Consider the following 16,091-nt stretch of genomic DNA (forward strand, 5'->3'; position numbering starts at 1 on the left):
GTATACACCATCAAGTAATTCAATAAAATAGAGTTTTAATCAGGAATTCAAAAGTGCACGTTTTAATAAACAATCATTTTGATTTTGTTTTGATTTCAAGTTATTTTTTTAATTAAACATATCATATTTGAAAATTTAGAGTGAAGGTTAACAACCTTTTAATTCTCTTTCTGTGGATAAACTGTTTGGCCATTAGGATTAAACAATTATACATCATTTCATTCAATTTGGGGGAGTGAGTGTCCTCTCCTCCCCGCGGAACCAATGCTCGGCCTCAGGCCGGATCTCGCCGGGCTCATTTCTCCGACGGACCACCAAACACACTATTTAAGCAGCTAGCTTCATCCGCTAATTTAATCCGCCTCCGAGTCCGGTCGTCGCCCAGTAGCATGAAAAACATGTTAACCATCATCTCCAACGCCCTTTGTCGGATCACTGGCAGGAATGTGGTGAGTGGTCCAGGGGTTGACGTCGAGCGGGGAGGAGGTTTCTGGACCGGAGCTGGTCCGATGCTAACTAACCGCCAGTTTAGCCTGGAAACGTCGGGCCCGGTGCTGACCTTGTGAGCATGCTAACGTTAGCACGTTAGCATCTTTCCTGGCTGGTTTAATTAACTCTCAGTCTGAAGTTTAAACGTTTGAAATGTGTCTGTGGACAGATGTAGCATGTGTGAGCACGCATGTTGCATTGAACTGGTCTGACGGTTAAAACGCGGTTCACACGCGGGGTTCTGTTAAAGGTGTGGGAACGTGGAGGCGGTCACGTCAGTTACTCTTCTGTCTGTAGTCCTACATGCGTCTGTGGTTGTGGTGCTTCTTCTCCCTCGAGCAGCAACAAGCTGCTGCACTGGTGTGATCGATATCCCTCAATATCTGTTTTAAAAACACGTGTAGTTTAACACCAGAGCCCGTCCGATATGACGGTCCGCCGATAATATCGTCCGATATGACGGTCCGCCGACAATATCGTCCGATATGACGGTCCGCCGACAATATCTGCCGATATTAACCTTAAGCAGACATGTATATTTTTATTTTAATGTAAAATAAGTTAGTTATTTACTTGCGTCTATTTCTGTGCTATGTACTTTGTTGAATTTGCCCTTTCTTTATATTTATTAAAAAGTTTGTGGTGAGACTAAAACATCAGGCCTCGATTCCTTTGTCGCGAAGGTTTGATAACAACAACTGAGGAATCATTGACATATATATATATATATATATATATATATATATATATGCATGCATGCATGCGGTCACCGGACCCCAAAAGATCCATATCTGTCGGAGTCTAGTTAACAGAGTAGCTGTAAATGTGTGAAACAGATTCATGTAGAACATACTTTTTTTTCTTAAGGAAAATAAGTGGTAAAAACTAAAAAATAATCGTCTTATCGCTGCATGGTTAGCAGATTAATAGCAGATATTGGTTTGAATAAATAAATAAAAAACACACCAGTTGCATGATCCATATGCTCTACGTTTAATATACATGAAGTTAAAAGTTATATCACTGGCAGCAGCATGTTCTGTCTGGTGACGGCAGCGTTTCCACAGGCACCAGCAAATAATCCATCATACAAGTTAGGAATCATAAACACGAGAAACTTATGTTTGCTAAGTGTTTTCGTTAGGATTAGTTTATGGCGATATTTCCCAACGACGTGCCTGTTGGAACAAGCTGCCGCTCCTTCCCCCTCCCGCTTCCACTTCCCTGTTTGTTCATTCTCGTTACAGACTCTCACAACGCTTCTCTCCTTCCTCTCCTCCCCCTCCCTCCCCCCTCCTCACCTGAACCCTAGGGAGCCCAATCAGTGTCCGAGGTAAGCAGCTCGCCACACTCCTGATGTTTCGTCTGTACCTACGCTTCCTCCTTCCCTGGGAGCTTCTCTAAAGTGCTTCTCAAAACGGGGACAATTTGATCCGGCTGAAAGAAATCCCTACAAATTACATTGTCAAACAACCAAACATTTTTCTCCTCTTACCCAGTGTGCAATGTGTCCATCTGCATCGCTCAGATGATCATTTATAGTCTCTGGCTTTCATTTGAAAACATTTTCTTTTTCTCTACATAGTGAATTTTATTCATGTCGTCACCTGTCACTATCTGGTAACGTGGTTAAAATCCTGTCACCTGCTGAGGAGAAAAGGCCAGACACGCGTTTACAGTCAACATGTGCCAAAATATAATAGAACAACAAAATCTTGATTTATCAGAATTGGGAAAAGTAGTTTGCGATGCAGTTTTCCTTTAAGGTGTTCTCATTAGATATGATCTGTGTTTAAAAAATGGTGACAAATGTCTTTTTAATTCAAGTAAATCAAGTAATCAGATTCAAACCTCAGACCGAGGGTAGACGTTTTAAAATGCGGTACCGGCCCTGAAGTGCAAGCACTGTTGTGCCGATGCCAGTCTCCATGTTTCTTTTGGTCTTTTTTCCTCCCATCTGTGATGTCTGTCTGTTCTCCACGTAGCTGCTGCTTCTCCTGTTGTATTTCCACACCCGAGGTCGGCTCCTCGACCCGTAGACTCTCTGTAGAGCTCCTGCGCTCTCCGTGGTCGTGCTCTGATTGGTTGGCTCCTGTGTTTCCCCCCCAGTTGCTGATCGACCTGTCAGCGTACGTCAGTGTAACTTCGCCAGAGGCGCCCGACTTGGCAAAGACCCAGCGGCAGCCACCTAAACCACCACCGCCGCCACCAGTCAGTACTAGAGCGCATGACGCAGAGTTAGTTAGCTGCCAGAGCGACGCGCTAGACGCACCATTAAGAACCACGACCGGCATCCTCCACGTCTGCCTGATCACTAACGGGGCTGAGGGGGAACTAAAGGAAATTAACCCCTTAAAGTAACTTTTATTGACACTGATCTTTCTACTTCTTGGTGACTTGGTCTTCGTGCCGTTCTTGGTCCTTGAATATTAATTCACTAACTGATGATGATACTTTCTATTAATCATTCATATTTACATTTCACAGATTTAACTGCAGAGCCAGGACTTTAAACTAAAGTTTTGCATGAGTAACAATTTCTAACCCAAATCTGTCTTTAAAAAATTAAATATTTGTTTCAATCTATCATTAAAAAAAACAAAGTTTTAAAAAAACCATACCAGCTCAAGGCAACATCAAGAAAAAATATTTAGTTTACAAAGAGCTACAAAGTCAGAGGCTGTAATTGGAATGTTTGGACTTTTTTGATTGATAAATGACTTGAATGATGAATCGACTATCAGAATTTGGCAACGGTTATTGAACACTTAAGACAAACGTCTTTGCGCTCTAAATTTGTTGAAACGATCGAGATTTTAATAGATGACAGGAAATGAACAGTAATAAACTAATGTGTAAATATTGCCCAGGCCTGTAAAACTTCCCCTGATCAGATATTACCTCAAAACTCTTAACTCGCACTGTATAGACACTATCAGAAACCCAGTTCGTTAAAATCCTCCCCTGTTACTGACCTGCTGCACACGTCACCGTTGTTGTTCTGGTCCGGTCCAGTTTGAACCAGCCAAGAATCCACCCCTCACCCTCTCTACACCCACTGACCCTGAGGCAGTGGCTGCGGGCTTCACGCCGTCGGTGTGGAACACTTGAATGCTGCAGCGATTATTATTAATTATTTTTTATTGCTCTTGAATAACTGTCTTGTCTCCTCTTGTCCATCAGGGTGCCAGAGTCATGGTCTCACGCTCCTACGCGGACTTGACCACTCAGGCGACATTTGACATTAAGGTGCGTTGAAACAGACAAACAAACAAGTTTCTTAAATGAATTGTGGGTAAGACAATCTGGTCTGACTTCTGTTCTTTTTCTTTCAAAGCGTTTGTACTTGTACCTTTAAAATACAAAGTGATTACTTTTTCTCTCCTCACTGTCGTTGTCAGTAGAGATGCGACCTTCACCGTCTAGAGGAGGGGCCTCCGCTGAGGGCGGAGCTGACCCGGGATCAGGGTCTGCAGTATTACCGCACCATGCAGACGGTGAGACGCATGGAGCTCAAAGCCGACCAGCTGTACAAACAGAAGATCATCCGAGGCTTCTGTCACCTGTACGACGGACAGGTACGAACACGGAGTCGAACCAAGGTCGATGATTCGTGTGCTCGGGTTTTGCTCCCTCGTCGCTCTGTTGTTATTTATGAATGGAAGTATAAAGAGATGCTCCACATCATGCCCGTTATAAAACTGGTCTCCTCCCACAGGAAGCATGTGCCGTCGGCATCGAGGCAGCCATCACCCCCTCCGACCATCTGATCACGGCGTACCGCGCCCACGCATACACGTACACCCGCGGCGTGTCCGTCAAAGAGATCCTGGCCGAGCTCACGGGTGAGGGGGTGGGGTTACACTCCATTTCCACGTCCTGAAGTGGTTCTACGGTTCCTTCCTTTCACCTTCTTCTTCTTCTCCGCACCTCCTCAGGTCGTAAAGGGGGCGTGGCCAAAGGCAAAGGGGGTTCCATGCACATGTACGCGCCACATTTCTACGGAGGCAATGGCATCGTTGGAGCACAGGTAGACGCACAAAGAAGTAACGTCTCGTTATCGACTGGTTCTGTCAGTAAAACAAGCCTGTTCTTTCTTGACTTCCATGAATCTCAACATAATGAACAATTTTTTATTTTTTTTTTCTTCTAAATGTCTCTTCTGTGAAATTACCCAGGTGCCTTTGGGAGCAGGCATCGCTCTGGCCTGCCGGTACCAAGGAAACAATCAGATCTGTGTCACGCTCTACGGAGATGGAGCAGCCAATCAGGTGAGAGGACCAGAGATGACGAGAGCGTAAATTCACAAACAAATGTTTTATTTATCGAATTATGTAAAGGGAGCCTCTAAATATATGAATTAATATTAAGACTGAGCAGTACTAACTCTCCCGTTTCCTCTCAGGGTCAGATCTTTGAGTCGTACAACATGGCTGCCTTGTGGAAGCTGCCGTGTATCTTCATCTGCGAGAACAACAAGTACGGCATGGGCACGTCGGTGGAGCGGGCGGCTGCCTGCACAGACTACTACAAAAGAGGAGACTACATACCTGGGATCAGAGTGAGCAAACACACACACGTGGCGCTGAGACGCTCTGAATAATAATGATAACAAGCATGTTAAACGTTGGGGGTCTCTGGGCGGCGGCTGCAGCGTGTCAGTCGGACCGTACGCTGCAGCGGCGCCCGCACGGACCTAGACTACAACAGGACGAGGCCTCCGGTCCGTCCTGGCAGTTACAGGTGTGAGCGGTCATCCAGCCGCCTGACGCTCATGTATGATACTGCACACACGCGCGCACACACGCACGCTTCCTCAGGAGAGAAGCTGGACGAGGCCTCGAGAGCCGCAGTTCGAGTCGCGCAGTACACCGTGTTATGACTTACTCTGAATCACGATAAGGATCACTTGGTTTATTATTTGGGGGGAATAAATTGGCTTCATCTACACTCGGATGTTCTTTAGGAAAATCCATTTGTTTCACTCGATAAAACTAAACGCTGTGACCAACTGCTCCACTGAAAGGCCACTTGTTTTGATTTGAAACTAAATGGCCACACGATTTATTTATTTATTTTTAAATGCATTTTCCCCGTTCCACTTCTTCTTGTGTATCTTGTGACCATGATGTCTTTCCCTCCACTTGTGGTCTCGCAGGTGGACGGGATGGATGTGCTGTGTGTCCGCGAGGCCGCCAAGTTCGCTGCAGATCACTGCAGGTCTGGAAAGGTGAGGTTGAAAAAGGAATCCTGAAGTTCCTCCTTTGCATTCCTGTAGTTTCTTCCATAAGGCATCTACGTGGCCAAGTAGCTGGTGACGCGCCCGGCTATCGTGGTTCAAACTGTGACGACAGAACCGACGTCATTATTACCGCAGCTGATCAGGAAACTTCTGAGTAAAGAAACCGGGGGGGGGCAAGGTGGATACGGATTCTCCTTCCTATCATCTTCTCATCATCTCTACTGTTCCTTGACCTCAGTGGAAAACATCACAAGGTCAAGGAAAGGTGTCAAGGAGGGTTCATAGGACTTGGGAAAAGAAGAATCCAACTCCACTGACACTAAACTACGTGGTCATGTGACAGTGGAAGTTGTGTATGTGTCTGTCGTGGTGAAACTACACATTGTGTGGTGTCTATTTTTCCTTTCACATAAGAAACTCTCATGTACAGGAGCTAAAGGAAATAGGATAGGAAGCATTGAAGCACCTTTTCCTAAGCATTTAGAGAATCTGAACAGCTCTTGTCATGGTGCTGATGCAACTTTCAGGATTTAGGAAACTTCCTAAGCAAATTTGACAATTCGACCGTAACCTCTGCACTGAGACGAATAATTCCTGTTTTGAACATCATAGCATATGAACGTGTTCAAGTTGAACCCCAGATTAAGATTATCAACCTGTAAGTGGCCAGAAAGTTTGACATTTTAGAACGATGTCCTCCGACCAGCGAAAGTTTAAAAACTCCTCATCTCAGCTCCGTCCCTATTTGTATAATAATATCCTTTCATCACTTTATTGTTTATTATGATTATTCATTTCTCCCACTGACCTTTTCATGTCCACACTTGGCTCTTAACGTCCCCTCTCTCGTTTCCTCTTGTCATCATCGCTCACGTCTTCAATCTTTTAACGCAACGTTTTAATTTCCGGAGCTAACTCTGTCTGATAGACTCGTCGCTTGTCTACATCAGACTCTCGATATGATTATTCAGATTAGTCCGGAGCACGGTCGACCGTCTGGCTGTGATGGGCATCGACTCCTGACAATTTTTTTTTTTTTTTTAAGGGTCCCATTATAATGGAGCTGCAGACCTACCGTTACCATGGACACAGCATGAGTGACCCCGGCGTCAGGTGAGTTTTATTATTCAACACGGTGACCTCTGTTACATTTTCTTCTTTACCCCGGGATTCGTTTCTGCAGTTTAATTTCATTCCCTGGTTCAACTTCAAGTGTAGAGATAATAAATGTATATTTTCATATTGTACCTCAGTGATGCAAGTTGAGAACGGTTTTATCTCAGGACGACCGGCCTTTTTGTGAAATAAAACATCCCAAACTCTCAGAAGCTGTTTCTTTTTTTTTGTTTAAATGTCTCTTCAGTTGACTTCGTCATTAATTTGCCTTTTTCCACGTATAAAAAGGATAAAGTTGGTTAACAGGTCACATCTCCTCCTCCTCCTGCAGTTACCGCACTCGCGAGGAGATCCAGGAGGTTCGCAGCAAGAGCGACCCCATCTCCCTGCTGAAGGAGCGCATGCTCGCCAACAACATGGCGTCCGCCGAGGAGTTCAAGGTGAGTGAAGGAGAGAGAGAGAGTCCCTCCTGGTCGCTGTCGTCCGTCAGTTTGTCTGGAATCACTTTTCTTTTCTGGAGCAGAACTCAAAAACCATTTGGAATTTTTCAGAGAAATATCAGTAACTGTGACGACAATCTGCTCTTTCGAGGTTTTTGCCGTGAATTTCTAATTTATTAAAAGGGTTAACCCCTTTTAATAAATTAGAAATTCACGGCGACATCTTCAGTTTTAAACCAAATCACAGACGGTCGACACAATTACATCTCGTCCTCCTACTTTTCCTTGATGGGACAATATTCAAATTCATTCAAACGTATCTTAATCTCTCTCCCCCGTCAGGTGATCGACATCGCCATCCGTAAGGAGGTGGAGGACGCGGCTCAGTTCGCCACATCAGACCCGGAGCCGCCGCTCGACGAGCTGTGCAACCACATCTTCAAGAGCAGTCCACCGCTGGAGGTCCGTGGGACCAACCCCTGGGCCAAGCTCCAGTCCCTCAGCTAGACCTTCTGACCTTTGAACCCTTCGGTGCTTGAGCGGTCACCCAGCGGCTCCGCCCCCCTCGACCTTCGGTCTCAGCATTCCGCACCTTTAACCTGAAACCTGTCCATGTTATTTATTCGTAGATTTATATAGAAAATATTTATTTATTTCGTCTGTATGTTTTTATTCTGTTGAGCCAGAGACGTTTGGACCTGGCAACGAGATGTTGCTTCTTCTGACTGCACTGTGTACTTTCAAAAAAATGTTTTTAGTTTCTGTAGGAGCTGTATTATTATTATACGCAAAAAAGGTTAACGTTCACATTTTAAACCTTGTTCGGTCTGTGTCGTGTCTCTTACATTTTTCCTCCCATGATTTTAAATGTTCAGCTACAAGTTTGTCTGAGACACTCACTCATCAAACTTTCCGTTTTTAAATATCTCCAGGACACGATGAGCCTGGAGTTTAAAGATGTCTGTGTATTAAAAGTATTTGTCAGGCCTACAGTATATTTTGTTGTAAAACTAAAATATTTTAAACATCAGCTGATTCTTTCATCCAGAGCGGGAGACTACTGACCTGAAACTCTGAACATTAACCAACTGCTTCTCTTTTTCCATCCAGCTACACGACACTGAAAAGAACTTGGAAAAACCTAGAATCACTTTCACATGCAGTACAGAAATATAAAAATCTAGTTGTTGGGTTAAAAGATTTGAAAAGATTCAGTCTCTTCCTACTGTACGGAGAAGAAGCATCTGGAAACTTTATGTTCCCTCAAGTTTTTACCGTAACTGACCGTGAACTTGTAGCGGATGCAAAGCTTTACTTCATGAACGTGTATGTTGAACTGAACGACTTGACAGTAAAATAAAAATGTAAATACATCTGACATATTTCTGCTTCTGGTGTCTGTTTAAACAATAAAATATATAATCAGTGGTTTATTGTAAATGCGAACTTCTAATTATTAAGTCTGGATATGATTTGTTTTGTAGTTGGACATCCAGATACAGCTGAAATATGAGGCATTATTAATAATAAAAACATTTGGTAATGGAGCAATACTTTTGACCAAACTGGACTTGTGTTGTCGTCCGTCTACCACCAGGTGTCGCTGCCGTCTTTTTGAGATAATGTTTGTCTCTTGTGTAGAGTCTGTGTCTTTGTGGTAACGTTTGTGTCTTTGAGATAATGTTTGTCTTTTTTAAATGATGTTTGTATCTTTTTCAAATGATGTTTGTATTTTTTTCAGATGATGTTTGTGTCTGGTAATTTTGTGTCTTTTAGAAGTAAATTCTTGCTGCTCTTTGGTGGATTGACATCTCTTTGAGGTTAGTTGTTCTGTTGAGCCTCTTGGTGGTCGTTGTGTCATTTTGTGGTAAATTCTTGCAGCTTTGAGGTTGTTTTGCATCACTTTTTGTTCACGTTTTGTTTTCATGGTTGTCTACAAGAAAAACACAGGTTTCCAATCTGTACATTCAAATTTGCATGATGTCAGACGTTGCCAAAATCATTTAATCTAGTGGATGATGTGGAAAAAATATCATAAATTCCGACAGAAATGGGAGAATTTAAGGCAAAAAGTTTGAGAACAAAGTTTACTTCCTGTCACCTACGAAGGACCGCCCCCTGCCGTGACGCAGGCGTGACGCAGCGGTCTGACGGACAGGTAAGCCGACACCGGCCGCCATATTGGGAGAGGGCGGAAGTGAGAGAGAGAGAGAGAGAGAGAGAGAGAGAGAGAGAGAGAGAGAGAGAGAAAGAGAGAGAGAGAGAAAGAGAGAGAGAGAGCGAGAGAGAGGGGGGGGCGGATAGATAGAGAGAGAGAGAGAGCGAGAGAGAGGGGGGGGGCGGATAGATAGAGAGAGAGAGAGAGAGAGAGCGAGAGAGAGGGGGGAGCGGATAGATAGAGAGAGAGAGAGAGAGAGAGAGAGAGAGAGCGAGAGAGAGGGGGGGGCGGATAGATAGAGAGAGAGAGAGAGAGAGAGCGAGAGAGAGGGGGGGGCGGATAGATAGAGAGAGAGATAACTGCGTGTGTTGAGTCAATCATCTTCCTCCTCCTCCTCCTCGCTGCGTTTCTTCAGATTTGTCCCTCCGGAGGAAGAGGCGGTCTGAGCGCCTCAGCAGATCCGGAATCAGACCGCGCTCGCTCGGCTCCACTCGGTCGGTCGGTTGGTCGGTCGGTTGGTAGGTCGGTGATCTCCGGTGGAGGCGGTTCGGTTCCAGCCGCAGGACGCGAAGAGACGGAGGTTGTTTTTAATACAACAAGAAGAAGAAGAAGAAGAAAGAGAGTTTGGACTGAAAGTATCCGGCGAGGGAGGGGACGACGAACCGGAGCAGAAAGAGGAATAAAAAGAGGAAGAAGAAGAAGAGAGAAGTAGATCAGAGTCGGGGGAGCAGCAGGAGGGAAAGATGCCTCTGGCTCAGTTGGCAGACCCCTGGCAGAAGATGCCGCTGGGCGGGACGGCAGCAGAGGTGAGACGCTCCCAGGCGCCGCGAACGCACCGCGGGGACACACACACTGCGACTGCCTCGGCTCTCACTCGGGCTGCGTTCACGTAGCCGAGAGAAATCAGGCAAAACACAGTACTCAGAAAAAAACAACAACACAGTTAAAAACACATCATGGTCTTTATCAGATCACTGTGTCAAGCTGCAGCCAATCACAAAGCTCCTGCAGGGGGTTTCAAACACTCCTGAAAAGTTTCATAAAAACAACAACACATAAACATAAAGTTAGTACAAGAAATACTGTAAAGTGCCACACACGTGCTGGGATCCATGTCAGAGCCACACGATACAGTGACACATCACGAGGGGGAAGATGAAATAGGACAAAAATGTGACTTTACCGTTTGTGAAAATCAGATTGGGCAACAGGAACAGCTCTTAACGCTCCGGCAGGGACACGGAATATGATTTAAAATGCACATTAAAGTGTCATAAGGTCACAAATGAGTTGAAGTAAGGAAACACAGATGTCACTGTGAATGAGCACACGTGTGCTGAAATCTGTCAAATCCACGTTTACACTGATAAATCACGAGGTTGAAAAATGTCAAAAAAGTACAAAAATGTGACATTGGAGTTGGTAAAAACATCATATTGGATGATTTTCAGCTCCACGTCTCTGTAGGACTGTCGCCGGTACGGTGAAGTGCTGAAGATGTTGAAAATGAATCAGAACAGTTGTGTGACGGTGAGATGAGGTCATGATTGACAGCAGCGGCGGGTCGTAAAGTCTCTCAGGTGTCAGAGTGGTGTTTCATCGTAGAGACACAAATTCATCATAACGCCCCTGGAAACTTATGAAATATGCTGCTGCTCCATACACACACACACACACACACACACACACAGAGGATTAGAATGATGTCACACACGTCCATACCTTTTTAAAAAATACCGTAATAAAACCACATGGTGATCTGACCTCGCCGCCACGTCTCTGCTCTTCGTGGCGTTTTAGTCGTCGCTGTTCGACATTTGTCTTTCAATATTTGTACCTGAACACTTCTTCAGGATACTATAGTACTTTGTGATACTACTACATGTTATTTATCCCAATACCATAGCCATGTTAAGAGCGCAAGACAAATCAAAACTTTAAATGTTGGGAGGGATTTATGTATTTATTAATCTGCAGAGCGTTTTCTCTCCAGTATTCACGTTCTGGTTGTCAGGTGTGTCGATGAATTCTTCATCGTTCAGTTTGTTATCACGAGACAAAGGCGACGCTCTGCGAGAAACACCGACTAGACAGTGAAACAATTATGGGAAAGTCTGTTGTGATTATAATTTTTTAGGGTGTAACCCCCCCCCCCCCAAAAAAAATACCCAAGGTCAAGTTAAGGTCAAAGTTGAGTGTGTGAATTATCTGATGTCATATTAATAATAAGTCAGATTGTCTCCAACACTCTGGTACAAGATGGAAGAAACTAAACCCGCTGCCGTTTGAGTGCGTCAGGTTTAGTTTCTTCCTACAATTTTGTGAATCTTGATAAAGAGGAGGCGTTGCCACGGCGAACGCATGATTCAGGAAGTGCTTACGTCCGTCTGTGTGTGTGTGTGTCCTGTATGAGGTGTCACAAAGGCTGCGTGGAGAAATAGCTGCAGTGTGTGTGTGTGTGTGTGTGTGTGTGTGTGTGTGTGTGTGTGTGTGTGTGTGTGTGTGTGTGTGTGTGTGTGTGTGTGTGTGTGTGTGTGTGTGTGTGTGTGTGTGTGTGTGTGTGTGTGTGTGTAATCAAACCAGAGTCACAGCTGCCAACTTGTCTTGATGTGTAATATATTCTGCTGTGTGGCGTCCGAACAAGCTCGTACCTGCTCGCCGTGTTCTCTCTTCACCTCACTATCTAACTGGGCGGGAGCAGCGAGCGCTGCCTGCTGACCTTTGACACGCTCTCTCTCTCTCTGGGTTTTTTTTTCGACGTGTGGCCGACATGTCGTCTGAGCGTAGAGCCGTCGTTCCGGCTTTTTCCAGGCCACAGGACAAAAAAAACAGAAAACCACACACACACACATACACACACACACTACACACTACACACACACACACACACACACACACACACACACACAAAAGAGTGAGTGGGGAAGTTGTGAAATGAAGTGGCGATGCTGCTGCTGCTGCTGGTGGGGGGGGGGGGGTTTGCCCTAAAGACAAACTCATTCAACACACACACACACACACACACACACACACAAGTGTGTTACAAATCTGAAAGAAATGACAAAATTGGATTAAATTAAATCTCTGACCGAGGCTGCCGCTGATCACATTGTTCATCATCAGCACAATAATTATAATAAAATAATGGATACAAGGCGACACGATCTCTGTCTCTTGAATATTGAATATTTACCAGTTTGATATCACGTCTGACAAATAAAAAAACTCAACTGTGAAGTGGAAACGTGCACATTTTTAGAATTTTTTTGGGGTGCTTTAAATATGATCAGCATCGTAAACACGTTAAAATACAAAAAGGTCAATTTTTCCATTATTTTTGCATATGAAATATCATCAAATAATGAAGAATAGACCATTATTGTGTCCAGGAGATATTCAAGGTAGCTTGTGTTTATCCAAGCAAACGTCTTAAACCTTAAAAAAACATATTCATTTAAACATAATTCAAGACAATCATCAAAAAGCTCACATCTGAGAAACACACATGCCGGAAAAATGATGCATTAATCATAATAATCCAGAGCTGCATCGAACAACTCTGATTTATTCATTTGCGTATGAAATACGTATTTTATTTTATTTTTTATCCAAACCATCTGCCCCAAACGCCCCAAATGTATCCGTCTTAATATCTCAGTTTGCTTCCGTTGTGTTTGGGTGTTGGCAGAATAATCATGACTCATCATCATATTTTTGAATGTAATGGAACATGCGTTAGAGCAGAGTTCCTCTGGTCTGGTGCCAGAAATAATTTCATCGTCCCCGTGATTTAAACTTTGTTGTTGTTGCCAGAACAAAAATCTTAAAATCTGCTGAACACTCATTTTTATATTTTTGCAGTCCAAAATTTTTGGGGGGGATTTTGATGAAGAAACGTCTGATGGAAGAATTCGTAAAAACAAGATAAAGGAGTTTGATTTCATGCAGCGTCGGAAACGTTTTCTTTAAAATGAGCTTGTGTGTTTGAACATTTGTTTTATGGAGAGCGGAGTCAATATGCGCATAGTAAGAATTGTAAATATGAGAATTAATAGTGGGTATACAAATGCGACATATGGATAGTTGGTGAATATACGAAACTAATACAGAAACCGTTCTCTTGTTAAGATTTGTAGGGCGGGTACTGTTACATAAGATATACATATTTATATATACATACATATATATATAAAAAAAATGAAGTTAAAAGTAAATTGCAGGATCCTAAATTATCCTTGTAACAGGTATCAATAAACAGCATTATATTCTATATAATAATATTTAATAAAAGTTTGGCAGATAGCATCAAATAAGTCATCAGTATTAGTTTATGTTTAAAATCAGCTCGACGGCACAATGACATAATAACCACGTCTGAGGAAAACCCCCCGGTCACGTCCACATTTCGTTTGCCGAGGTCTCGTTCCATCCCTTTCTTCCCACAGACGCTCCGACGGTGATGTCGTCGGCCGCGACGGCTCCTCCTGTTCGTACTCGCCCTGACGTGATCCCTCTCCCTGTTCCCAGCACCGCTCCGCCGTCGGAGGTGGAAAATCCACATTCCTCTTTCTGCGCAACAAGTTCAGCTCCGCCCCGATGTTGTCGGCCTCTGAGCAGGTGTTTGTGTTTCCTCACTGACGGGACGAAGGGGAGAGGAGGAAGAACAGCCACAGAGATTCATAACTAATAACGCGCCCGTCTCTCTGGCGGCCATATGTGCGGCGTGTCACTTGCCGTGACCCTGAAGGCATCGTGTTTTCTGCTCCTTTGGCATAATGAGTTGTTTTTTTTTATAGTACAAGTGAACTTTTTGATGCTGATTATTAAAAAAAACAAACTGTTGTGTATATTCAGACGCAGATCAACACGTGTCTGACGAGGGATTTTGATTTCACTCGCTCTCGGGAGGCGACGACTCGGTCGAATCTCAACACGCCGACACGAGACGCAGTGTCACTTACACTTCAATTTCTTTGTCCCTCTTCGTCCCACTTGTGTCAGACTTCGTCCCACTTGTCAGACTTTGAATCCCCGCAGCAGAGACGAGCTGCACGTTTTTTCCTTTTATTTCATTGCTGTTCAGTCCTTCACTCAGATCTTTTCTCTTGTCCTCTCTCTCTCTCTGCAGCCTCGTCCTCTCTGTCACCTTCACACGTCTCTTCCTCTTCCTCATCATAATCCATCTCTCTCTCTCTCTCTCTCTCCCCACAGCTGATTTCAGGTTCATCCTCTGCTCTCGTACCAGCAGAGTAAATAATCACCATAAAAGCTTTTATTGTTATTGTTGTTGTTGTTGTTGTTGTTCTGGTCAGGCGGTCGTATCAGTGTGTGAATCACAGCTGTTGTTGCAGCCGTTCATCCGTCTTACGTAACGTTAATTCATATCTGTTGTTTTTTTCCCTACTGGCCGAGCAGACGAGGTTAGCAGCCGTCAGCGTCTGCGGCCGGTGCCTCCCTCTGGTCTGATACCTCCGTCACGGGGAGTTGGAGGAGGGAGGCGATGATGATGATGAAGATGATGAAAAGGCTTTCAAAATAAAAGATGCCTACTCGCGGAGCAGCTCGCTTTCACCTCGGAATGTCTCGTAGCACAGCATCAAAAACAATCACGCAGTCGCGTAGGTGGCGCCATCGTTCATGTGACAGAATAATAAATCATCTCTTTCACATGAGGACATGAAGCGGCTGAATATCACAACATCACAACTGTACAGTACACGATGTTGGTCATAGTTACAGTACTCAAGGCTTAAAAAACATGTGACTGAAAAAACACAAATGTGTAATGTGCATCTTAAACGCAGGCTGGATGAATAATAATAATCACAACAACGCAGACAGAGAGATAATCACAACGCAAACAAAGATGATCACAACCATCACATCGTGTGTCTGTGTGTGTGTTCACGCGTGACGTCTCTCTCTCTCTCTCTCTGTGTGTGATGACAGGACCCTCATCACGACCACGAGGACTCGGTGGGCGACGACGACTCCTTGACCTCCTGCGCCGTAAGTCCGCCTCCTTCATCCCTTGATTTTGTGTTTGGTGCTCTCTGTGCGAAACACTGCTTGTTTTGTGTGTGTGTGTGTGTGTGTACGACGTGCGTGCGTGCGTTCCGCTCTCGGATACTTCCATCCACTGTTTGAATTAAAAAGGCCGACGCCCACCCTACTGCCTGATAATTGCTGGTATGAAAGTGCAGCTCACTATTAAACGTCGTGAGTCATCTGAAGTCAAACAATCCTCCCTCGGTTCCTCTGCTGCTGCTGCTGCTGCACGTCCTCGTTTGTTTGGGACGCTCGTCGTCGTTGTTCCCCGAGTTATTTCTGGATTACATGTTTTGATTTAAACACACACACACACACTTCCTCTTCTTCCACTTGCCGTGTGCCAGTTTAACGACACCCTGGTTGTATCTCTGTTTTCATATACAGTCGAGTGTTTCACTCACAACAACACGATCACATTTACAATCTAAGATATATATATAAGGTCTATAGGTTGATATATACTGTATATCAACCCATAGACCTTATCAGTTTTCTACTGATATTTTTATTTATGCATTTTTTAAATTTCATTTTGTCTAGGGTTAGGGTTATTTTTCACCATAACACTCATACTTACTCATCATTTTGTTTGTAA

General features: G+C 44.2%; 2 protein-coding genes across 8 annotated transcripts in view; both read left to right on the forward strand.

Moving 5' to 3' along the window:
- Nucleotides 1-296: 296 nt before the first annotated feature.
- Nucleotides 297-8,670, forward strand: pdha1b (pyruvate dehydrogenase E1 subunit alpha 1b). Of its 7 annotated transcripts, none has more exons than XM_047329794.1 (13): nucleotides 297-449; nucleotides 1,802-1,822; nucleotides 2,599-2,763; nucleotides 3,673-3,738; nucleotides 3,894-4,067; nucleotides 4,208-4,334; nucleotides 4,428-4,519; nucleotides 4,668-4,760; nucleotides 4,895-5,050; nucleotides 5,648-5,719; nucleotides 6,777-6,844; nucleotides 7,179-7,287; nucleotides 7,630-8,670. In XM_047329794.1, exons 1-13 carry the CDS (start codon nucleotides 390-392, stop codon nucleotides 7,792-7,794), a joined length of 1,368 nt encoding a protein of 455 aa, XP_047185750.1. In that variant the 5' UTR covers nucleotides 297-389; the 3' UTR covers nucleotides 7,795-8,670. The 7 variants fall into 7 exon arrangements, with proteins under 7 accessions (XP_047185750.1, XP_035474989.2, XP_047185751.1 ...); XM_035619096.2 differs by having other exon boundaries at nucleotides 2,599-2,700; XM_047329795.1 differs by lacking the exon at nucleotides 1,802-1,822.
- Nucleotides 8,671-9,763: 1,093 nt separating this feature from the next.
- rps6ka3b (ribosomal protein S6 kinase, polypeptide 3b) overlaps nucleotides 9,764-16,091 on the forward strand; it is a 31,075-nt gene continuing 24,747 nt past the window's right edge. Inside the window, exons 1-2 of the mRNA XM_035619864.2 lie at nucleotides 9,764-10,251; nucleotides 15,395-15,454. Coding sequence (XP_035475757.2) covers nucleotides 10,189-10,251; nucleotides 15,395-15,454 — 123 coding nt within the window. The 5' untranslated portion in view covers nucleotides 9,764-10,188. The remainder of the gene's footprint in view (nucleotides 10,252-15,394; nucleotides 15,455-16,091) is intronic.

The sequence above is a fragment of the Scophthalmus maximus genome, chromosome 21 (genome assembly GCF_022379125.1).
Source record: "Scophthalmus maximus strain ysfricsl-2021 chromosome 21, ASM2237912v1, whole genome shotgun sequence".
Taxonomy (NCBI): domain Eukaryota; kingdom Metazoa; phylum Chordata; class Actinopteri; order Pleuronectiformes; family Scophthalmidae; genus Scophthalmus; species Scophthalmus maximus.